General features: G+C 42.4%; 2 protein-coding genes across 6 annotated transcripts in view; one reads left to right on the top strand and one right to left on the bottom strand.

Annotated features, from left to right (window-relative positions):
* Positions 1-24,216, top strand: part of cenpp (centromere protein P) — a 79,682-nt gene that overhangs the window by 52,412 nt on the left and 3,054 nt on the right. The window lies entirely within an intron of this gene.
* Positions 6,174-23,437, bottom strand: ecm2 (extracellular matrix protein 2, female organ and adipocyte specific). Of its 4 annotated transcripts, none has more exons than XM_055050133.1 (12): positions 23,212-23,437; positions 18,368-18,502; positions 17,276-17,419; positions 14,042-14,230; positions 11,702-12,319; positions 11,374-11,489; positions 10,862-10,997; positions 10,318-10,475; positions 8,980-9,119; positions 8,777-8,889; positions 7,779-7,992; positions 6,174-6,690 (listed from the first exon to the last, which is right to left on the bottom strand). In XM_055050133.1, the coding sequence occupies exons 1-12, from the start codon at positions 23,279-23,281 to the stop codon at positions 6,498-6,500; spliced, it is 2,226 nt and encodes a 741-aa protein (XP_054906108.1). In that variant the 5' UTR covers positions 23,282-23,437; the 3' UTR covers positions 6,174-6,497. The 4 variants fall into 4 exon arrangements, with proteins under 4 accessions (XP_054906108.1, XP_054906107.1, XP_054906109.1 ...); XM_055050132.1 differs by having other exon boundaries at positions 11,702-12,358; XM_055050134.1 differs by lacking the exon at positions 14,042-14,230 and having other exon boundaries at positions 11,702-12,358; positions 23,212-23,435.

The following is a 24,216-nucleotide window of genomic DNA, read 5'->3' on the forward strand; positions in this document are numbered from 1 at the left end:
CATAAACATTAATGAAGGCTCCTTCATGTTTGTGACAGATGTTTTGTCATGTTTATGGCAGTCTTGTGCACACCCATTCAAATCAAGTGTTCCGTTAGTTAATTATAGTTAATGGTGCAGAAAGTGGATTTTTGTCTCTGCCAAAGCAACTCATGTCCACCTTTTCCCTCTAGTGTGTTACTTTCAGTGTTTTTGTTGCTTTTGCATTCAAATTAGCTCTGCAATGTTATTCATGCACACGACACTTGGATATTACCTGTTTATAGTCTGAAATGTTACACTTTTTTTGCTGCTCAAACAGACTGTTTAAGGTGGTATTAGCAACACAGAGACTGTGGAAGTTACTGGTTTAAAGTGGTATTACCAACACAGACAATGGAAGTCGCTGGTTTAAGATGGTATTAGCAACACAGAGACTGTGGAAGCTGCTGGTTTAAGGTGGTATTACCAACACAGAGACTGTGGAAGTTACTGGTTTAAGGTGGTATTACCCACACTGCACCAGACTTCAGTTTTTGCTGAACAGGAAGCGTCTTTACGCTACATCTGCGGCAGGGATGAAAAGTAGCGATCTGAGATGGAAAAGCTAACAGGGACTCGCTCCCGCAGGGGTTCCTTTTCCTTTCAGCCTGGGATTTTGTGCTGAGCTGAGCTGGAACGCTACGGCTCGCTGCCGAGCCAGACCATTTAAATACCCGGGTCTGGTCTGGCAGGCTGACAAGCAGGAGTGGGATTCGATTTGAGTTCTGCTTTCTGAGCATCTTCTGGAAGGAGAATTCATATTTTCCAAACCGTCTCAGATCTGGTGAAACCATCATTTGCTCAGAGGTCAGTGTCCTCCAACGCTTTAAATGGATTCTGTTGTTCTCAGCAGAAGTTTTTGGAACAAAAGACAAATTAAGGATTCTTGTAAACCAAAACCAGTTCAGACAGGAAGGAGGTTTTGTTCATAAATTCTTCTTGCAGGTTAGAAATCACAAAGAAGACTTTACCTCCACATATTTCAAATATTAAACTCTCTTCTGGGGTTTTATTGTATTTAGTAGAAAGTTAAAGTTGCAGAGAAAGGAGGTAATTTTGTTATGGATTTGATTTTGGTTGTGATAATTCAGCTGTGATTTTTTTTTTGGGGGGGGGGGGGGATTGAGGTTTTGTTTAATGATTTATCAATAGAGAATGGTGTAATTTATGTTGCTGATTCTGAAATTTCTCTTAAATAAAACACTAAAAACATGTCGCAATAAGCGATAATTCAATGAATTAAGATAAATTAAAACAAATTTCAATAATTTCCATGTGCCTAATCGAAATTCATCAGAGCTGACCTGAAATCTGCAGCCGCAGGAGGGCTATTTTTGCCTTGAATAGCTTCACTGTAAAGCTAACTCCTTTTAGCACAACTTGAGCACAACATTAGTCTTTTCCAGCATCCCATCTGATCATTTTTTGAAGCAGAAATTAACCCCCAGTGGGCTGAGAGAAGGAGCTTCATTCTCCATCGCTGTCGCTGTGCATCAGATTTTTGGAAGTACTAGAAACACAAATAAAAAGGTTCCAGATTGGGACTTTTAACAATTCATGGTATTTTAAATAAAATACCATGAATTGTTTTAAAGTTTTTTAACTCATTAAGTTTCAACATCTAAACTGTTGAAGGTTTATAAAGAGAGACTTCAGGACGCCACCTGCAGGTTGAGCTATCGCCCAGCAGGGATGTTTTGGAGGGTCTGGAGGGGAACGCTCAAGGGTTCGTAGATCATGATGATAGACATAAAGCAGTTCAGGCTGCATAGCGAGGATCAGCGGCTGTGTTTGTACCTACAGTTGCAGATTTCAGGTCAGCTCTGATGAAACCACTGACAGCTGCTGGTATCTGGTTCCCCTGTTGGAACCTCGGATCGTGTTTCTGCTCTGTCATAACTGTGTGCTGAAATAATGGGCCGCTCCCAAACATGGCTGGACTCTGATTGGATCCTGATGTAAAGCCTCTCTGAGCGCAGCCTAACCTGTCGTGTGATGGCTGTCTGGATGAAGAGCAGAGCTGCATGGGTTCAGGGTCTTCATCTCCAACGGATCAAAGCAGATGATGAAGACCTCTTTTGACTGCTGCGCCTCCCAGTGATGAAGCTCTGTAGAGTTAACAGCCCTCAGAGGGAAGCTGGTTTGTGGTAGAGGAGCAAAAACGTGATGGCGTAATTGTTGAAATTACAGTTTTAAGATTTCAGCGTTACTGACGTGTGATGTCTGCGTTCCTGATGGTCAGGATCTCTCAGAGGGCCTCATAGTTTCCAGCCCTCTCAGACATCCGACTGCAGCTTGTTGTGTTCTTGCTCTGAGGAGGAGAATTTGCTCCGTCTGGACCTTCCAGCATTTGATGAAAGTCAGCGGGGCAACCAGCAGCATGCCGGTGCCAAAAACTTGCCTCAGCGCTGTGGAGGCTTCAGTGCCAGGAAACATTTCGAAAGAGGTGTGACCCTGAAGTTCTGCCAGCTGTAGATCTTTCCAGTCCAGAATGATGTCATCTCTGACATACCGACCATTAGACTGAAACTGAACATGTACCACATATTCAGTTAGGTTTAGCTCAAAACAAAATCAGGTTAGGCTGCTAAAGCATATTTTAAATAAAATTCGATCGACTCCACTGGGAGGCGTCCAGGAATTGCCCTGATCCCATGAATCCTGCAGCAGTTTGGCTCTGAGTTGACCCAGAATGATGGACCAAAGCCCAAAACTATTCAGACCCCAGCAAAATTTAGATTAGAAATTATTTTTATTCAGCCAAATGACAGGAAATGAGGAGCAAGGAATGTCACAGAAGATAATTAATAAATGAAAATGTAAAATCAGTTTGTTTTCTTTTAAATATATTAAAAAATGACATTTTGAAATGTAATTTTGAATTATTTATGCTCAATAATTAGTTAGACTTCTCAGCTGTTAGACTTCTCTAACAGCTGAGCATTTTCTGTTTCGACAGTTTATCTTTCAAGCGTTTTCTCACCTGCTAATCCAGTGACTTTGATTTGATTGGGGACCAAAATTGTTACATTTTCAGCAGCTGGGCTTCACTTTCAGATTGCACCGTGTCAAACAATCTAAACTGTTTGACAAACCTGTTCATCTCCTTGCCTGTGGTGGCGCTGCACTAAGAATGTATGAAGGAAATTACACAAAAACCTCCTAAGAAGATTCTGAGGACAACTTCCTTCTTTACAAATTGTAAACATAAATGGAGTGGGACCATATTTTAGCAGTTGTCAGATTTCTCTTTTGTCTTTGGTTAAAAAGAAACAAAAACAGGCCATTTCTGCCTGGAGGGAGACGGTGGATGATTTTCAGGTCTTTTTTCTAGATCAGTGGATAAAATTGGTTTCTCATATAAGTATCAGTCAAAGTTAAGGAAATATGGGCCAGTTTATCTGAGCACCCATAGTAGCAAGGCCTCCTACCCATCACCCTAATCTTTAGATCCTGTACAGATTCTCTATTAATGGTCTGCTCCTCGTTCTTGTGCGCTGCAAACATCTCCGCTGATGTTTGCAGCAATACTCTGCAGTGGAGAACGTTGAAGTTGTGGTTCTGATGGACTCAAATGATCCCACATATTCGATTTTGTCTTTTAGGAATTTATTGCTAACCTAAAAATAACAATAGCAATTGTGATCAGCTGATAAATTTGCCATGCATTAACTCTAAGTACATTTATTTTGGATTTAATTAATGTTGTCAAAACATGCAGGCCATCCATGCATGAACTTTATTGAGAATAAAATTTCAAACAGAGAATATGTATTTTTGGTATTTCACTGTTTCTCTCTTCCTTGCTGCCCATTCTCCAGATAGACAAGCTGCTGGCAGGGCTGCTAAATCAGTGATTCCGCTCCAAAAGTTGACACATGTTTTCCTGGCTCTGCTCATACTCATAACTCATACTTATGCTCAGCGAACTGAGCATAAGTATGTTTAGAGTTTGCACGATTTGGCCTTTGCTCCTCTAGTGACGGAAATCTATGAATTCAGCCGACTGTCAATCTAATCACATTAACACTGGCTTGTTCCACCCCTGGGCGTGAGTACGAAAAACGGGGTGGAACCTCTCTGGAGCTGCTAATGGAGACGAATCTGATTTGTTCGCTCAGGCTTAATCAAGGAGGGTACTGATGGTTCTCAACAGTTTTTATCGTTTTACTCTCTTGTCTTGATCTCTGTCCTGCAGCGCATTCCTGACGTCACGTGACTGATGATTCCTGGACTCTTTTTTCATCTCTTTGATATTTGAATCTAATGACTGAAGCAGCTGGGCTCTTTGGCAACCCTGCCGACTTTTCTGCTGCAGGAACAGCTTTAATCTAGGCGCTCTGGCTCATTTGAGGAAAGTTTTCCAGCGCAAGCATGCCATGACCATGATTTGTCCGTATCTTCTAAAGCCCGCCACACATTCCAGCTCCTTGTTTTTATCGCTTTCTTACCTCTGGATGTCCTTCTATGAAGTGATCACTTGAAATGTCGAGCTTTTGTTACCAGGAACGTGGTTTTGTGATCACCACATCCATCCAGTCATCCATTCAGAGTTCTGCAGGAAATGTTCCCAAACCTCAAGCTTGCAGAGGAAAATGTTATGATGATGTTGGCTTCCAGCTTCTACTGAATGTTCATGGCGTGCATGAACAACCACATTTTCTCCGACTCATTCAGAATCTGTCATCCTGGCTCCAGGTCGTCTCCCACGACTGAGGTGATAATTTGAAAATAGGAATGTTCCTGTTTGGTATCTTGGAGGTGCAGATGAAGGTGGAGGTCAGGGAACATTGTCTCAGTTCTCCTGACCTTTTCTAAGCCGACCACCGCCCACTTTTAATTGGTTAAAGATGTCAGACTTTTATTCAGTTTAACTCAGCTTCCACACGGTACAATATCAGTTTATCTTGTCTTTTACTTTAATTATTGAGATGCTGGACTGTTGTTTATAAAACCAAACAAAGAAGAAGTGAAATGGAGAAGTTCTATCCATGATCCATCAGCCTGCTGTGTTTGGTTCTGTTAATGAGCCAGTTTGGACTGAACTTAGACTCTGTCATCCTGATTTGACACTAGAATACCTTGGAAAATGAATAATCTTCTCCTCTGCAGAATGATTAGCATTAGATTGCTTGGAGTTGACCGTCAAAGGTTGATGGGCATCAACCATTGTTTCTCTAATGCTGTTTTTCCTATTAATAGTCCAGTAGACCCAGCTCAATTGGGAACCAAAACTGCAACATTTGTTTCATTTTCTGCTGCTGTGGTTCTCTTTCACACTTCAGTGGTTCAAACCAACCAGACCCTTTGGACAACCTGTTCAATCTGTGACGCAAAGTGCACCAATGTGAGTTGAGGCAGCTGATAGAAATAGAGACTGTTGTGGAAACTGATTTAAGCTCGAAATGACTCGGAGAAACTTCTGTCATCTGAAGTCTTTCCTCCCGGATCAACAACTACTTCAGACATGTAGGGCCAGCTCAACAGAATGAGCGTCATTCTGAAGTGTAGGTAATTTCAGTATTGTCACAGAATTACATTTTGTACTCAATTTTTAAAAAAGGAAAAAAACGAGCCACACAGGATCCATCAAAGAGCCGCATCCGGATTGAGAGCTGCTGGTTCCTGTTCTAGGCAAACGAACTGGAGTTGGATTAAAGCGGGCTGAACAGGACTGGTGGGACCAATATACCGTAGGCCCATTGATGACGTCTTTGCATCTTAATGTTGAAATAACACACCATTATTCTTCAGGGCAGTCAACAAAGACACCCTCTGCTTTTTCAGGGTCTGTCTTTCTGGAAAGTTTTCTTCCATGGCCACTCATAAATGATAAATCCCTTTTTAATCCCACCAGTGAAACTGCCTGTCCAGGCTCTGTCTCATTCACTCAAAGAAACAAAAACGAGGAGGACATGTCCTGACAACTACTGTACTCTCGTCTGCTGAAACATTTAACTCTTCTGGAGAACATGTTGTGACCCGATCCTTAAATGCATTAAAATCTGCAATTCATGAACTCTAAAGAACAACCCCACTCACTCACAGCTTGTTTAAGCTTTTAGAGAATAAAGTGTTGGAAGAAAGAGCTGAGAACATGAAACTGCTGAGGTTGTTAGGAAATAATGTGCTCTGGTACCGCTGCAGGGAAATTCTTTCCATTTCTTTATTAGTAGTTTACAGTCTCCAGGGAAGGAGTTCTTTCCATTTTACATTTTACCAAAGGACACAGATGTGTTTGGTTTCTGAAGCCTGAAAGAGTTCAGTCATCGTCTAACAACCAAAGGTTGGTCCATGTGACCCAGCAGAATAACTCGCCAGACCCAAAACGTCATGCAGGGGCTGAGTTACTCAGAACTTGTAAAGATGAAGTCCTGAGATCAGAAACACTCTCTGTCCCAGAAGGAAACTCACGTCTAATTGTGTTGTTCATGAACCTCAGGAGGAGGTTCTGACAGAGAGTCCTCAGGTGTCTTTTAGTGTCTGGTTCTGTGGATCCTCTGTGTGGTTTTCTGAGGTTTCAGGACCACACTGGAGGCAGAACGTAAACATGAGAAGGCTGATGGAGACACATCCATGGCATCGATGTAGTTATTTTCCATTCTTAAAGCCACCAGAGTTGTTTCCTCCTGCTGTTCCGGGTCACAGATGCTTTCTTCAGAGATGCTCCTGGAAAGTTAAAAGATTCAGTTTGACTCACTTTATTTTCATCACATTCCAACAACTAAAAGGTTTAAATATCTGTCATTTTTCTTCCTATCCTCCCAACATGCACACTTTGTTTGTCAGGGTTATCTTTTTAAGATTTCTTAATAAGGATAACGTTGAATCTCTGGAGAATCAACTTCTCTTACACATATTGAACTTTACTGATCATATTCTGACATTCAAAGTATATCTATTAGTTGCAGGTTTTCAGTTATGAAATTTTGTTTCTCTTCCAATAGAAACTTTTCAACCCTTTCAGCTGCAGTTATTTTTTTCAATGACAATATTTCTTTTCAGTTTCATTTTAAGCTGACAGCATCTCAACAGTCATTCATTTCAGTAAAAAGTGTGTTAAATTTCTTGACTTGTGTGCATTTGTGTTCTGAAGGATTTTATTGCAGTGGAAGATCTTTCTTCCTTTTCATGACTCTTTGTGCAAGATTATATCACAATCCACCCAGGATGAAATCGGCTGAATTTTGAAACAGACTCCATGGTCGTGCCCTAAAACGTTTGGTGCGCTACCCTGCTTTGTTCTCCATCGTGTTGAGATTTTACAATTTGGCTGCTTTCTGCCACCTGGTTTTAATCTTGTGTGACCTGCCTGGTCCTTATAGCGTGTGCCCCGAATAAACCGACTGCAGCAGGAAGAGGTGTGTTTTGGCCCCAGCTCCATTAAAGTCCCTGTGGGAGAAGACTGGAGCTACTGTGGAGGTTGTTGCTGTTGGAGCATGAAGATCTCACTACTGGCATGTGGAAGAGTTTAGTGGAGAGTCCAAACATCATGGCTTAGAGAAGAGTCAGACTCTCTGTAGCGTTTTTCCTCTCTGGATGACGATGTGAGGCGCTCAGGTGGAAACTTGAATCAGCTTATTTTGTTTGTGGTTGCATTGGCAACCGGTGATCCTACAGTTTATTGGTGTCTGGCTGGAAGTGATGAATGACTCAAGCTCTGCTGCGTTGGGGGAAACAAAATTGCTGCTGGATTTTACGGGATTATATTGGGAGGACGTTATGTCAGTGCGTCTGGGGCCGAAAGATTCCGGTACCTGATCCGGTTGTTGTCCAGTCGGAGGAGGTGTAGGTTGGTCATTTCACTGATTCCGAGCGGCACGTGAATCAGCTGGTTGTGGTCCAGGCACAGCTCCATCATGGAGTGATAGGCGCCGAAGAACGACTCTGGCTCGATTCCCTCCCCATCCAGCCTGTTGAAGGACAGGTAGAGGTACTCCAGGCCAGGGTCCATGTGGGCAAAGATGTAGCCTGTGGAGGAAGACCTAGTTAGATCCATGATGAAAGCGTAGATGATTGTCCTGCGGCTCCTCTCTGTTCCTCCACTGATCCTTGATCACTATCTGTCCTCAATACCTCAGGATTCTTAATATTTGACCCTGCTCTACCTTTTCTGCTGTTGTCAGATTAAAGGCTCCTAGAAGGTTGTCACCCAATGCCAAACAGTCAACGCGTAGGTTTTGGGACATTCATATTCATGCACACGTTTCACAACAGGTACAGACACCACTTCCACGACATTCAGATAACACAACAATTACTGAGAAAGTGTCAACTTTTTGCAGAAAGCCTCCTCCGTGTACTACAGCGCTGCAATTTCTATTCAGGAGTTTTCTATGTATTTTGTGAAGAATCACTCAAAATAAATGTAATTCCTCACTATCTCTGAAGAAATGCTTTTCAAAAGTATTTATGTTGCCTGTGGATGCAAAAACCGGATAGCTGAAGTAAAATGTCTGCATAAAACATGCCCACGGACTTCAGCTTAAACACACTGCAGAGGTAGGTCTGTGCAGTCGGAACAGGGCCTGGTGTCAAGAAGGGGAGGAGGCCGCCTCTTTGTGAATTAGATGATGAAATTTTTGTTTGGCGACTACCTCAGTGAAGGCCTAATGGTGCTTCAGATGAACTATGGGAGAGCCTATGGGAAGTCACATTTTCTGGTTCTCTTATGATAGTCCAGTATAGTGGGGATTCCCACCACTGGACCTCTGGGTTGCAGACAGAATATTTTTAAGGTTTCCCTTCAACCTACCAGGTATCCTCTCAACCTTATTTCCCACAAGCACCAAGTGGACCAAAGATTTGGGCAGGTAGGACGGAACCAGGTAAAAGTCATTATGTGACAAGTCAATGGACTCCAAATTCCTGCAGAAGTTGAAAGAAGAGAAATTATGTTTGAATATCCTTATTGAACCAAACTCATGGCTGGTAAAGATGGTTCTGTTCTGGTCTGACCTGTGGTTGAACCAGGCCATGGGAGCAATCTTGGTCTCGTCTAATTTGTTGTGCCTCAAAGACACCACGTTGAGGTTGGTGGTCTGGTTGAAGACCGTCTCTGAGATCTCCTCGATCAGGTTGTTTTCCAAATACAGTTCCTGGAGAAGGAGAAGAAATGTTTGATGCTGTTTAAGCAGACAGTTGTTGTGACATCATCTGTTAAAGTGCTGAGCTAATTGTCAGATGTTACTGTTGGACATAGTTCTGATTCATGACATGAAGAGTGTGTAATTCTGTATTTGCAGGTGTGTTCAGGATGCAGGAGTATCAGCACCAGTCTGCTGGTACTCTGCCTTCTCTGTGGTTAACCACAGGCTGTAATTAGAAGGTTAGATTGGTTTCCCACAGGTGGGAGGTTAAATATCCAAGGAGAACCTTGTTTGCTTTCAGCAACCATGAAGCATCTTAAGGAGCCTCGCCAACACCTCTGCTGCTGGTCATGAGTAATTTATCTTTTTGGACAACTTCTGTTATAGTAAATTTCACGAATAATTTGACTTTATTAGCAGACATATTTGTTTTTACGTCATAATCAATTTGTTAACAAATAAATCTTAGATTTGTGAACTGCAGAAGAAGATTAGTTTCACTTTATAGTTCCAAAACAACCGGTTGTGGATGTTGCGGATTATTTCACAAACCCACAAGATTACCGAAACCTGTCTGGTTCTACTTTTGTTTAAATATAACCGACAAATTAAACCAAACAAATTAATTAAATGACTAACTTAACTTGGTAAATGTGTCTTTATGAATCTCCAGCAATAATTCAGAAGTTATTCTGGAGGTTACCGGAGAGACAAAGCTTTCCTGAAGGATGAATGGAAAGCACTCTTAAGGTGCATTAACTAGACTACAAACTCACATTTATCAAATTAGAAAACATTTAGTCCTCCCAGCCACCTAAAACAGATAAAAGCTCCTTCCCTGATTTCTGAATGTGTTTGCATGGAGTAATAGGGATGCCTCCTGGCCTCATCCAAAGTTGAGAAGATCCTCCACAGTTGAGTGTGGGAGTCTTGAGGCAGATGCTGGTTAACTCTTGATCAGTCTATGTCCTGTTTCATACAGAGATATTTGAACTACTTCAAACTGATCACAGAACCATAGACTCCACCCAGAAGGTCTATAAATAAGCCAGAACTCCTGCAGCCTGAATCGATGAAGATTTTTTATCAAATCTGACTAATTGCACTGTCTATATCACTGATAAGATAAAGAAAGATCAAACATGTGCTGATTTCACCCCACAGTTTCAGGTTCTAGTCAGGATGTAAAGGATTTTATCCTTTATACCAGCAGTGACTTAGGAAGACCCTGGGGAACCGTCCGGAAATAGTTTCTTCCCAGCCTTAGGTAGGAGAGCTGAATCAGAGGTGCAAAGGCCCTCGGGTCGACGTTCCCTTCACTCAGCAGATTCCCCTCCAGCTCCAGGATCACCAGGCTGCTCAGATCTGAAACATGATGCAGTAGTGTTTCAGTTTTAGAGTCAGACTATTCAGGTTCAACACACCAAAATATTTGAGAAGTTGGGGTTTTTAAAAATGGCGCCTTTGATTCTTGTAACAGAGTCGCTCTCATCACTCAACCAGTCGCTTCACTGTCAAGCCCATCAGTGACCGACAACTCAACTTAGCTCTTTCAGAACCCAGACCAGGTAGATGGTATAAAAGAGTACCTCTATCAAGTACCATTATCTGTTCCTTATAGTATGAACCAGTCAAGTGAAAAGGGGAGCTGGTGAATTCATGGGATGAATGAATCAAACCCTGGCTAGTCCAAATGCTAACAGTATGTCATTTTCAGACTGGTTTCTGGCTGCAGGATGGTCTCTCTGTACCTTGAAAGCTATTTTCATCTATTCCTCTCAGTTTGTTCTCATTGATCTTCAGTTCCTGCAGTGTGAACGGGAGGTCAGATGGCACTACGTCGAGAAGATTCTCATCCAAGTAAAGACGCCTCAACATCTTCAGGCCCTGAAACAAAAAGAATCTGTTGTCATGGAGATATTTTGTTATTGCGAAATCTAAAGATTGTAGTTGTGGAGATACGTAGTTATTACGGGAGTTAAAGGGTCAGTCATCATGGAGATATTTCGTCATTACTTCCTGATCATAGAGGAAGAACTGCAGTGGTCTAGGTTTGTGCAGTAGTCTGGGTGTCTCTTGAAGTTTGAGGTTCTCTAGTGTTCTGCGGTCTGCAGTGTTCTGATGGTCTTCAGTGGGCTTTAGGTCTGCAGTGTTCTAATGGTCACTGCAGACTATTTGTCTTTCTGTATTTGTCACCAATGCAGACTAGTGGTCTGCAGTACTTACTCATAGACCCCCAGTGGTTTGGACCAACATCTCTTACCATGAAGGCTTTGGGATCAATCCCAGCAGACGTCAGCTTGTTCTTCTTCAGGTTGATCCATTCCAGGTTGGGAATGCCATTGAAGGCTCCTGCTGGGATGCTGCTGATGTTGTTCCCTGCAGGTTAGAACAAGATCTGGTTCTTCTGAATATAATGCATTTGGTAGCATAATGATGATGATTCCTGCTTCCATAAACTGTTTTGCCCTGACCATCAGATGGCAGGCAGATCTTACCATCTCCTACACCAGCCTCCCCTGGTTATCCCACCCTATTGGTCCCACCTGATTGTTCCTCTATCTGCCCCCTACTTGTCCCCCTGAACTCACCCTCCAGGCTCAGAGACTTGAGCTCCGGGACATTCAGTGGAGGGAAGTGGACGAGCTGGACGTTGTCACAGGTCATGGAGACATCAGAGATGTCGCAGCCGGCAGGGAGGACTACTGTTGTCTCCTCCTCTTCCTCCTCTTCCTCTCCTGGTGCCACCTCCTTCATCTCATCTGTGTCAGTGAGATGTGTTGGGACTGGAGGTGGGAGGAGTTCTTCTTCTTTTGATGGCATCTGGAAGACGTCTCCTCTCAGCCACACCTCCTCCTCCTTCGCCTCCTTCTGTTGCTCCTCTTTCTCCTTCCTTCTCTCCTCATTCATCCTGCTCTCTTCCTCCTGCCGCCTCCTCTCCTCTGCCTCCTCTATCTTCGTCCTCCACTCCTGTTCCTCCTTCTCCACCTGCAGCCTCAGCGCCTCCTCTTCCTCCCTCCTCTTCTCCTCAACCATCTTCCTCTGCCGCTCTTCCCGCTCCTTCCTCTCCCTCCTCCTCTTCTTTCTCGCCTCATCCTTCTTTCTCAGACGCTCCTCCTCCTCACGATGCTCCTCTTCCTCCCGCCACACGATTCTCTGGATGTCCTCCTGGGTCAGAGGGATGATGTGGTCCTTGGAGTGGCTGGGTACTGGAGAGTCACCAGAAAGTTCTGGGCTGAGCTCGGAGTCTGGGGGGGAGGCGGGCGCCGCGGGGCAGCCAATCAGGGAGCAGGAAAGGAAAGTAAAAGAGATGGAGAGGAAGAGGAGAGGAGAGGAGGGATGTAAAGGAAACTACAGGAGATGGTAGAGGACAGACAGGCGGGGGTCGGTTGGACACAGACGGGTTGTGTTAGTGCTGCAGGCAGATCCCAGACCAGATGCTGAAGCTACAGAGCAAAGAGCTGCTGTAGACCGGTCCCTCCCAAACCCACCACCAACGGGTCTGTCCCTGAGGCTGGACGTCCAAGAAGCTGGATGTCAGAGAGCCTGAATGTCCAAGAGGCTGGACACCAAAGTCTGTCCCTAAGGCTGGACATCCCTGAGACAGGACGTCTGTCTGTCCTTGAGGCTAGGCACCAAGAGACTGACACAGACGTCTGTCCCTAAGCCTGGACAGACTTCCTCGTCTGAACGTCTGTGTCTGTCCTTGAGGCTGAACATCCGAGTGTGTCCCTCACACTGGATGTCCCAGAGGCTGGACGTACTTGTGTTTCCCTGTACAGCTGGATGTCCGTGTCTTTCCACAGGAAAATATTCATGGAAAAACAATAAAGTTCCTGGAATGTTTTGGAGCATTTTCCAGGTTGGAAAATGGAAAGATCTGATTCCATTATTTCATTATTTTATATTCTTTTCAAATTTCTAAAGAAAAACAATTTAACAACACTTCATGAATACAGTTTTTGTCAATTTTTTTAAAGTTATTATGACAACTCCAGCATTGTTTTTTGTAGTTTTATCTGTTTATGTTTGATTCTTTTCAACTTTAACTAAAGCTTTGTCATTGGTCTTTTGCTTTGTGCAGGATCTGGGCTGAATGTCTTTTATTCATGAAGCTAGTTCAGTCACAAAAACGATGAACTTCCTGTTTGGAGCAGCTGGTCTGGAAGCAACAACCACACAAACAGTGGTCACCTTCACCAAAACTACTGCGTTACTATTACCAGATCCAAACCTGGTTTCATTCCTGTTGTTGATATTTTAGTTCAGAAGAAGAAGAAGTTGTCTTTGCTCCAGCTGGCAGCTTGTCGAATCGTAAAGGTTTCCATACCCAAAACCCAAACTGTGCTGTTAAGAACACAACGTTCAGGTTCTCATCGTTTTTAGGCGTAATTTGTATTTTGACTTCAATTTGTTTGTTTTTCTGCCATTTTAAGGAGAAACTAGGCAGATAAAAGTAATTTTTCACTCATTGAAAGACAAACAATTTAAAAGTCCAAGAAAAACTAATAAAACCTTTGGAAAGCCTGAAGGACTCTTGATCTGAACCTTTCTAGAGGTTTTACAGCAAAGTCATGCAGCTTGGATGGAAAACATGGATGAAACCCAGGATCCAGTGATGGATTGTTTTCCCAGATTTCTTAAGGAAAGGTACATTTTTACACCCACTCACAAAGGGAATAAAGCTGTAATCTTTTTTAGTGTCCAGCCTCTCTGATACTAAAAGCACCAACATGTTCAAATGCTAAAACAATTCACAACATGTGCGCTAGCGGGTCCAAAATGTGTTGCGCACATTTTTCAGCCATGATGGAAACAGGAAGCAGCATCCCGAGGCCTCAGAGATGAAGACTGGAGATTTAATAACATTGTGGAGTCATCTCTGCGTCTCCGGATGCTGCGCCATGGCGTCTCACATGTCGTGTTTCTACCTGGTTCCATGCAGACCGGGCAGCAGCGGCCCGCGGGCGTGGCAGGGGACGGGCAGTGCATTGTGGGACAGGTCATCTCGTCACACACCACCCGCCCTTCGCTGCACAGACATGTCACACAGGGCGACGGAGACCAGATGGCCAGGTCGAACATGGTCAGCCCGTGGTACACACACTGGGTCTGCTTACCTGCAGCAACACACACATACACACTGGAGTCAGTTCGACATCTGGCCGCCGTACAGGTTGGAGGTGCAGTGATTTATCTGCACCAATTTCCTTAATTTTCTGAGAGTCAGAACTCTCAGCAGTTTCATGACATTTTAAAGTTAGACATTTGGTTAAATTCCCAGAAGTCCTTCAAGACGGAGGAGTTCGATCTCCCGGGTTCAGACGCAGCTTTTTCTTCACCGTTTCAGTTCCGGATCCCCTTTTTGAAGCATTCATGGTGAGTCTGGACCCGGGAGATGTAGGAAAAAATCCACCTTAGTCTTAGATGACTTCTGGCTTTTTTGTCAGATTTTTACAACAGATAATTTCTTAGTTTCTGTCATGTAAATTTCTGACTTTGTCATAGAATGAATTAGTCTTAATATTATAATTTTAACCATGGAAACTGTTTACTGTGATCCAGCAGGAAGGGCTCTCTGGCTCTGTTTGGACTGCTTCCCATCCTTTATTTATAGAAAATTATTGTTTTGTTTCTCAAATATATGTTTTTTTCTTGTACATATTTGAAATTAATCTACAAATATAACTTTTGCAGGGGAAGAAATTGACCAAAAGTCTTTCTCTTTGTCTGTTTTAAACACTAATATTTTCACACTAACAGACTGGTTTGGCATCATTTCCATTAATAATTAGATGAAAGCTGATTTTCATCCAAGCACATGCAGAATACATCGTTTCAGTGCTTTAAGCTGCATCAGATGCAGTTCCTACTCTCATTTGAGTTGCTGATTTTTCTTTGGCCCGATTTTGTGAATTAGCATGATGCTCCAACTCCAGGTTGCATTTTTTTTTTCCAATGTTTTCTTGCGTATTTGATGCAGTCGTGGCTTGTATTCATGAGCAGCTGCACAGGAAGACAGCCAGGAAAAGCCCGGGTCGGAATCTGAACCCAGCAGGTTGTTGTCCTCCTCCAGTAATTGTGCGTCTGGTTGGTGGTGTGGCCTGTACTTGAGCATAAGCAGCAGACAAAGCAGTGATTTGTCCCGTTTGCCACCCCACCTCACTGAGGTAACCCAAGTCGTAGCGCTCCAGGCCAGCGACATGACGAGGCTGCGATGGGCCGTGAGTCAGAGGGAAAGACTTTAAAACACTGTGATCCAGCAGGAAGGGCTCTCTGGCTCTGTTTGGACTGCTTCCCGTCTGTCATCTGTCCTTTCTAATGGCATGCTCTCTGTTGGGTCTGCAGGTGCACAGGTAGTTAGAGGCTCAGCTAGTTTCTCTATTGTCTCGGGCGACTGTCCCCCTGTCATCTCTGCTGGATCACTCATACTTTAAAGCTTTTCTTTTCGCTCTGAAATATCATTTCTCCCCCTTTCAGACTCTTTACTGCGATCTTAATGGCAGGGATGTATAGCAAGGCAATCCTCTGCTTTTACACCATAATGCCTCTGTTGAGAGAGAAACTCAAATTATACTCTCTGGCTTTTCCATCAGTTTAAGTCTGGCAGAGTTTAAATCTCTCACTGTGTTGAATCCTTACTGCCCCAAACTCTCTGCCTTATTTATGTATTTCAACCCAGAAAAAGTTGAGCTCAGTGGTCCTGGGGGATAAACAGGGATTCTTTAGTGTACAATACCTGCTGAAATGAAAAGCTCAAGGATTCATCTCCACTGAAGCCCTCATTCTTTAGAACTTTGTATATCAAGACAAACCACTGCTGCTGACTTTGATGCCTAAAAACACCTAAAACTTTACCCTCCATCAGTTCCATCAGTTTCTACCCTGACTCTTCTCTTGCTCTAATCTGAAAGTTATTTATGTTTCGGTCTGGCAGAGTTTAAATCTGTGGACTCCTACTGTCCAAAAACTTGCTGGCTTGTTAGAAAAGGTTGAGCTTATTAGGCTCAACCTAAAGAGTCTAAATTGACTCTTCAGAGTACAATTGCTGTTTTAATGAAGCAACTCGAGGATTGAAGCCTGCAGAACTCCATTTAGTGTCTGAATACTTTAACCTTTTATAAATTCAGGAAACTCTGAATTATCTTCCTACAATCAACTAAAAACTGATTCCAGTTTGTTTAATGCAAAATCATGGTTTTGTTTTGGAAGAGTTGATTGGTTAAAGTCCACTGCACCGTGCAGAAATATTTTTGCATTCATTAAAAGCATTGCTTTCTTAATTTTGATAAACTGAAGTATTGAACTTTTGATTTACTCCAGAACAAATCAGAAGTTTCTTCTGTGTTAGTCTGGTTTCTCTCCGGGTTCATGAGAAAACCTCGGCTTTTTGAGGGTTTTTTAAAACCCAGTTTAATTCACGAGGGCCTATTAAAGCTCCAGTTTCCCCTCTTTTGCTCTTTTAAAGCATCAACCATCGACCACAGAAAGAAATGAGCTTAGGTCCATGCAGAAGATGTCTGCCGCCGTCCCTCTGCTGACTGCTGCTGATCTGCAGGATTTCCGTCCTCTCTGTGGGACACATGGGAAGTTTTTCTTCCTCTAATCCTGCTTGGATGTGATGATTCGTCATTACATGAGTAAACGTGAATAAGAGGAAGTTTTTTTCTGCTGTTTCTCACCGATTACTTCAAGTCAGCTTAATAGCCGGAAAAAAGTTCTGACTGTAAAATTTACACACCCTGGTTGTCCTGTTAAATATATTTTATAGAAAAAGTCGACATTAATTTGTAGCTTAATTGAAGTGGAAGGAACAGGAAAGATAACATAAAACTGAATTTGAGAAAACATTTTTGTCAACTGAAATAAATAAAAAAAATAATGAGGAAAACTATAACTAACTTGCACTATATCGGGCCTGTTAGCATGAAACTTACTGAAACATATTGAAATGACATGTTTTTGTGTTTATGAATCTGTTTTTCACACTTTCAAACTAAAGAGACTTCATACTTCATTTTATTTGTTGTTTCTGTTGTTTTGTTTATATATTTTGGATATTTAAAATATCTCCAGATTCCAGCTGTTTGTCACCAGATTTGGACCGAACCAGACCAAACCTTCCTGGTTCGGTCCAATCAGCTGGCTGCTGTTCTCTTACTTACCTGGGATGACGCTGAAGCTGGACTGCGGTTCTGGGATGCTCCTGTAGAATGTCAGGGTTCCTGCTGGAGTGTGTGGGCCGTTCGGGCCTGGAACCAGCCGGATCTTTAGAGGTTTAGAGCGCCCCTCACTGGTCCAGATGAAACCTGCAGACCAAAGCGCAGATAGCCTCAGCTTACATTAGCTCAGAGAAACACATAAACCTGTGGAAGGGTTGCCAACTGTCCCGCAAATTAAGGCAAACCGATATTTGATAGCTGCAATTTGTATTTAGAAACACTAGGTGGCGCTCCTCTCTTCACTGAACATAACCTAGATTTAAAAAAAAGTGATGTCAATGTCGAAAGCGCAGCACAGTTAGGCTTCTTTGATCCGAAAGGACAATCTGCACATCTGACTCATGCGATGAAGAAATGCTTCAGGATTATTCTTAAAATGTTCATCTGGTGGACTCATCACGGACGAATAAAAGACCTTTATTTTTTTTAATAAATGCATCTTTTATGAGGTTAATTAAATGTGTTACATGGGAAACACAAATTTATCACTCTAGTTTTCTTTAAATCACATATTATTTTTACAATTACAATGACATAAAAAGGAAAAAAAAGGAAGAAAAATACTCTCCATGGGAGGATTTCGAGCACATGTACAAATTAGTTAATGGTACAGATTGTGACAGGGCTTTGTCTGCAAGTCACTGTTAATTTGAAAAAAAATAAATTATACACTTATATGGAGAAACCTACAAATTAAAGGAAACACTTTAACTGTGTAAAGAAATAGGAACAAAAGAATCAGTGTCAGTGATGAAAGCTTTTTGCAGTTTATGCCATCAGGAGTTTTCAATTGGATATGGAGGTGAGAATGATTTTATCCTTCATCAGCTGAAAACATGCAAGAGAAAAAAATAAAAACTTTGTGCCAATTAAATCCCTATCTTTAACAGAAACAAGATTAAGCATTGTCAGAGAAATAAGGAATACTGTTTGATGATGTCATAACTTCCACACTATGTCATTAACCTGGTGGACCTGTCCAATAATTTGGAGGCTTCTGGTCTCCTGCAGAGAACCATTAGTGACATGTCTCACCCTGTCCGTCCCTCCATTGCTTCCCTCGCCGTCTCTCCCCATCCTGGTTCCGATGTTTCGAACCGCCCCGGGCGTCAGACAGGATCGGAACCACCAGCAGCCACAGAGCGGCCCACACCAGCCACCGCCTCATCCCTGCAAAGCGCCACAGATTAGTGGGGTCAGACGAACCGGAGCGTTGACCTGCAGCAGCGTGTCAGATGCAGCTGCACGGAGCCGCTGTCGGCTCCTCATATAGCCGTGCTGCACTGCTTAATGGCCGGGTCCGGCTCCCCAAGGCTCTAATAACGGGTCTGAGGGTGTAGTCTGTCATTATTAGAGCAGGCAGATCTGCTCAGGTGCTGTTGGTCTGGTTGCTCCAGGATGATGCAGCTTTTTGTGTCTGAATCATCCGGGCTTCTGGTTTGAGTTCAATGTTCTGAGAAGCTGCAGCGTTTCACCGTCTGATGGAGAACAGCGAACGCTTTCTCTTCTCATCTGTCATCCACTTTTAGAATGCAAAGCAGTCAGCAGTTTGATATTGCTACCACTAGAGGTCAGTACATCCCACATCCTGCACCTTTAAAGTGGCAGTATTATGGTTTTCCAGGCACATAGTGCCATTTCATAGCGTAATCAAGTAACTGTGCTACTTCAGTTGTTATAAAAACGATACATATATCAAGTATGACTTAAAAGAACATTTGCTTCTAGAAATTGGGTCTCTGTCTCTTTAAAAACTCCTGCTCTTTCTGAAACTTTACCTTCAGAAAGTCATCACGACATTTCTCCTCTATTAACCCTTTAACGTTTTAACCAACATTGAACTGAGAAGTAGCTCCTATAAAAAGCTTGGTTCCACCACGTGGCTGCTAATTACTGCTGGCTAGTCTGAAGGAGCTAAGTGGGAGGAATGACACTATAACATGATGTAAAGCTCAAAGTTGGTTTTATTTTATCACAAAGCAGCAGTTCCATTAATCCGTCTGCTTTATGCTACCTTTTCAAACAGCAGCTATTAAACTTTGTTGAACATGGTGGACGGCTTCCAGTAGAGACAGGTCTGCCTCCCCTGTGTGATGTTGTTGCTAAGTAACGTGATGCCGAATGGATGTCATCCAGAATTTTAGAAATTTGATCTTTAAACGGTTCTGTTACAGGACGACTACGGGGTTAGATTCCTGCCAAAAACCCAGAGGAGCGCATTAACCAATCACAGCAGAGTATTTAAGTCCTGCCCTCCAGGCATGAAGCTGCAGCTCCTTCTGCACAAAGGAGCGTTTTCACAGTTCCTCTTCAATTCAATTCAGTAACACGTTATAACATTATTATAATATTAATATCACAGCACAATAATCCTGCTGTGATGTCAGTCATATTTGAGCTCATTTTAAAGGAGCAGTATTGTATAAAACCAACTTTGAGCTTTACAAAACACATAATACTTCCCCTTTAATGTTGTGTAAATGGCTCTACAGATATTATTTTGCTCCTTTATGTGGTTCAGTGTCATTAACAATTTGATTAATGAGCAGAGATCAATTTTCCAAACTTCCAAGTTAATGTAAAGGAGTGGATTGTTGGATTTTTCCCATGATGAAGACCAGAAAGTTCAGGAGCAGATCTGGATGTTTTAAAAGTTTGATCAAATGGTCTCCTTGGTTACAATCAGCCGTGTTTCTGGTTGTTTACTCTTTATTGCCTCATGCAGGTATTCTGCAGCTTGTAAGAAGCTTCCTGGAAGTTTTGCTGCGGACCCCGACCCGCCCCCTGCAGCAGCTTGAACATAGACCGCCTCCCCCTTCTGTTCTGACAAATAGGAATCCAGGAATAAACGGGAGACAAAGAGAGAAAATCAGTGCAACACGGGGAAGAAAACAGGAGGGGATGGGAAAAATTCAGCTGCTCACTTCCTGGATGAACAGGCTCAGATGGAGAAATGTTTCTGCTCCAGTTTGGTTCTCCCAGAGTTTCTGCTCAGATGGACCCAGAAGAACATCTGTCCACATGCAATCCAACAGAAAAACACTTCCTGGTTACCAAAATCTTTATTTAACCAGGAAACCTCCCTGTGAGAGGTGAAATATGTTCTGGTCGAAATGCTTCCAGAACAACATTAAGGCAGAACCAAACACAACTGTAGACAACAAACTGGTAAATCAGAGTCATAGGCAGAAGAATCATCTGGGTAGAAATTAAACAAAAACTAAATTTGTCTCCATAGAACCAGACTTGGTCGTTGAAGCAGCAAATTTTATGATATTCTATATATTTTGCATCAGTTATCAACTTAAACTGGGGATTTTGAGGGTTCTGGTTCTGATCTGAGTCCACTTTAGCCCCAGGATCTGAAACTGATCTTTTAGACCCAGTTCTGGTTCAGCGGATTCCAACAGTTAAAAATAAACATCTCACGATGTGAACTGAAAGTCTTTTTCCTGCAGGATTTCATTTGGACCAGTGGACATTTAATCTGCTTCAGCTGATTCTTAATGAGTTCATGTTATAATATTTTGGTCTCCGGTAAAAAAACAAAACCAGAGGGAAAATCAGGTTACAAGATCCTGGAAGAATGAGTGGAATCTGGAATATAATGGGATCTAAAAATGTGTGTCCCACAAATTTTTCAAATCGCAGCTGAGTAAATAGTCCGATAGTCCGGATCTCCTGGACTATCGGTGCTGTTTGAGAACATGAAGGTTCCTAATGCAGCTGCTGAGGAGAGGGGAAGATGGACCGAACCAGAACTTTATGTCAGCATCTTTCAACAGCTGCATTGAACTGAACCACTGACCTGAAACTCATCGAGCCAGACATAAACAAGTCCAAATCCAGCTACCTGGAGCGTCAAACTGATCCCAAACGCCTCATAGCAGACGAATCTCACTGAGCTTCAATGTTGCATTCAAGTACATCTGGATTATCCTAATACTCCTAAAGGGTTTAAACCTTTTTATTCTCAAACGTATGAACAGATCTATAAAAAGAATCCTGACCCAACGTATTCTGATCCAGAATGCTGCTGCTCGCGTTCTCACTAGAACCAGGAAAATAGAGCACATAACACCAGTTTTAAAGTCCCTCCACTGGCTCCCTGTAGCTCAAAGAATAGATTTTAAAACTGTTGTTTTAGTTTACAAATCACTGAATGGTTTAGCACCACAATACATCAAAGATCAGCTGTTGTTGTATCAACCTTCCAGACCTCTCAGGTCTTCTGGTTCTGGTCTGCTCTGCATCCCCAGAACCAGAACCAAGAGAGGAGAAACAGCTTTCAGCATCTATGCACCAAAAATTTGGAACAAACTCCCAGAAAACTGTAAAACAGCGGAAACCCTGACTTCCTTCAAATCTCAAGTAAAAACGCACCTGTTTAGAGTTGCATTTGAAATGTAATTTATTTATTTATTTTTTTTTATTTTTTATTTTTTCCTGTTGTGGGCAACGGGGCCCGGCGAATACCCGTGGTTAAACGGACGGCGGAGTCCGGCGGTAACAGGCGCTTAAATTCCGTGTCAAAGGGAAGGGGGAAGAAAGGGAGAGAAGAGGGAAAAAAAAAAAAAAAAAACTTGGTATTTTATTCTATGTTGCATGCCTTTGTGTTTTGTGTTTATGATGTAAAGCACTTTGAAATGCCTTGTAGCTGAAATGTGCTATACAAATAAAATTTGATTGATTGATTGATTGATTGATGGATTGATTTAATTTTTTTTATCATCCATCCATCAGCTATACCTAATTATTCTTCATCAACAATAATCCAGATCTCCAGTCAATTCTGTCGTCAGCCATTTTTCATTTGTTTCTGCTGATTGAAACAAATCGCAGCTTTTCTTCACCGTTCCTCCTCTATAAACAGGATTCATACCAATAGGGTTTATAACAGGGGTGTCCAACGTGCGGCCCGGGGGCTATTTATGGCCCTCGGTATTGATTTTTTGCAGCCTCCAACTGCAATTAAAAATAATGCAAATTGAAGACTTTTATTTGTGTCAGGCTGAAACTTAATACCCGTATAATTTTTTTTAACAAAAAGCAGAACCAAGTTTATCTACTGAAAAAGTGTCTGATGCTCCCAAATCAGCTTTTATTCTTCATTAAACTTGGTTAAACATAGCAAGCGTTTTGACAGACATAAATTAAAAATGAATAACATTCATTTTGAACAAAGAAAATAAATAAGTTCTTTATTGCTTCAACATTTTTTGCTCCCATGACAAAAAGTCTCCAATCTCTCAGCGAGAAGCAGCAGCTCTGCTCACGTTTTCCTCGTGCGTTTGCGTTGTTTTGGTCTGAAACGAGGTGTAGTTAATACATCCTGAACTAATTACAGTCACTATTGCTCTCCCAGCCTCGCCACGCCCTCACCTCTTCCTGCTGAAAACAACAGTTCATCCACTCTGCTCTGGCCAAGAGCTCTTGACCCAACACAAGATCTTCTGTGAACTTCTGCTGCTTTTTCATTCACTTTCAGTACAGAAGTCAGATTAGTTTCACAGGAAATGTGAAGTTTTGACATAAAAAGCCTCCCAAGCTGAATGGATGGGAGCAGATTCCTGCCTCACATTTGTTTTAAATCAGTGTTTTGTTTCTGTTCCCAGCTCGGTTTGTTTTCTCGGATCAGTGAAGATACTAAAGCGTTTTAATTTGAGGCTCCTGTGGAGCTTTGGTGTCATGCTGCTGGAATGTAAACAAATGCAGTAAAAGATGCTAATTACAAGCTGTTAACAACCGAAAATAAATCTCCTGTAATTCCCAAACATGTCAGGATGCTCTGCCGTGACTCAGACGGCAGAGAGACAGACGACGGGGACGGAGGGACAGGGGGAGGAGCCCAGGACAGACAGACACAGAGTCAACGTTACCGTCGGGTTGAAGTCGAACTCCTGTCCTCCTCCGGTCGTCCTCGGCGCTCTGAGAGGTGTGTGTCGCCATGCGATGACACCCTGAGAGTGTGTGTCTGTTTCAGACCCGAGACGCTGAGCGGAGCCGTGAGGAAGAGGAGGCAGAGGAGGAGGGAGAAAGAGGGTCCAACATGTGTCTTCCTGCCTGGGAGAGGACGCTGCCAACCTGCTGCGGGAATCTGAGCAGAGCAGGCGGTGAACGGGAGGAGAGGTCATGTTGGGGTCAGAGACCTGCAGATCCAGGAAACTGACTAAATTCAGCGGAGAAAACATCTCCAGAGGCGATGGAAGGAATTATTTTAATTGAGTTCACCTTCTTGTGTTTGGAATCACGTCTGGATGTCCATGTAGACGTTTCAAAATAAATTAAAAACCGTTTCCCTTCAGATTTGAAGAATCCCAGGAATCCTCTAGAATGAAATGATCAGAATTAAATAATAATAACTGGAATTCAGTCGTATTGAGTTACATTTACGTAGTTTTTATTTTTTTTAAAGTACTTATAGAAGTACTTGAGTAAAATTTCTGGATGAAAAACAAGTTTTAACCAAAAATCCACCAGACACAGACACACACACCTGCAGTTTTTGTTTAAACTTTTCATTGAAAGAAATTGATTTGCCTGATTTCTTTTAGTTTTATTTTCATATATATGAATCATTTTCACATTTGTCCTAAAAATAACATTTCCACTTAGCTTTACATTTTGGTTTATCTAATTGTGTCATTTTTAAATGTTAAATAATAATTTGATTAGTTGCTCAGTACTTGATTAGACTTTAGACCAAATACTTTTCTACTCTTACTGGAGAATTTTCTTGGATGGCAACTTTTTACTTTTAGAAAGTATATGTTGAAGTTGTGCTACTTTTCAACACTTTTTTTGGGGGGTACTTTGATGACAACAGGTGATGATACGGACTCATTTCGTCAGTGTGTGGCGCCCCCTTCAGGCTGCTTCAGTGC

Source organism: Poeciliopsis prolifica, unplaced genomic scaffold, assembly GCF_027474105.1.
Source record: "Poeciliopsis prolifica strain line A6 unplaced genomic scaffold, Auburn_PproV2 SCAFFOLD030, whole genome shotgun sequence".
NCBI lineage: Eukaryota > Metazoa > Chordata > Actinopteri > Cyprinodontiformes > Poeciliidae > Poeciliopsis > Poeciliopsis prolifica.

Coding starts and splice junctions, on each gene's coding strand:
- ecm2 (XM_055050132.1), bottom strand. CDS start 23,281: ATGGCGACACACACCTCTCAGAGCGCCGAGGACGACCGGAGGAGGACA. Junction 9,120..10,317: donor GTCTTCCTAAGTCACTGCTG/GTATAAAGGATA, acceptor CTCCTTCTCCAG/GAACTGTATTTGGAAAACAA. Junction 6,691..7,778: donor CTGGACAACAACCGGATCAG/GTACCGGAATCT, acceptor TTAACTTTCCAG/GAGCATCTCTGAAGAAAGCA.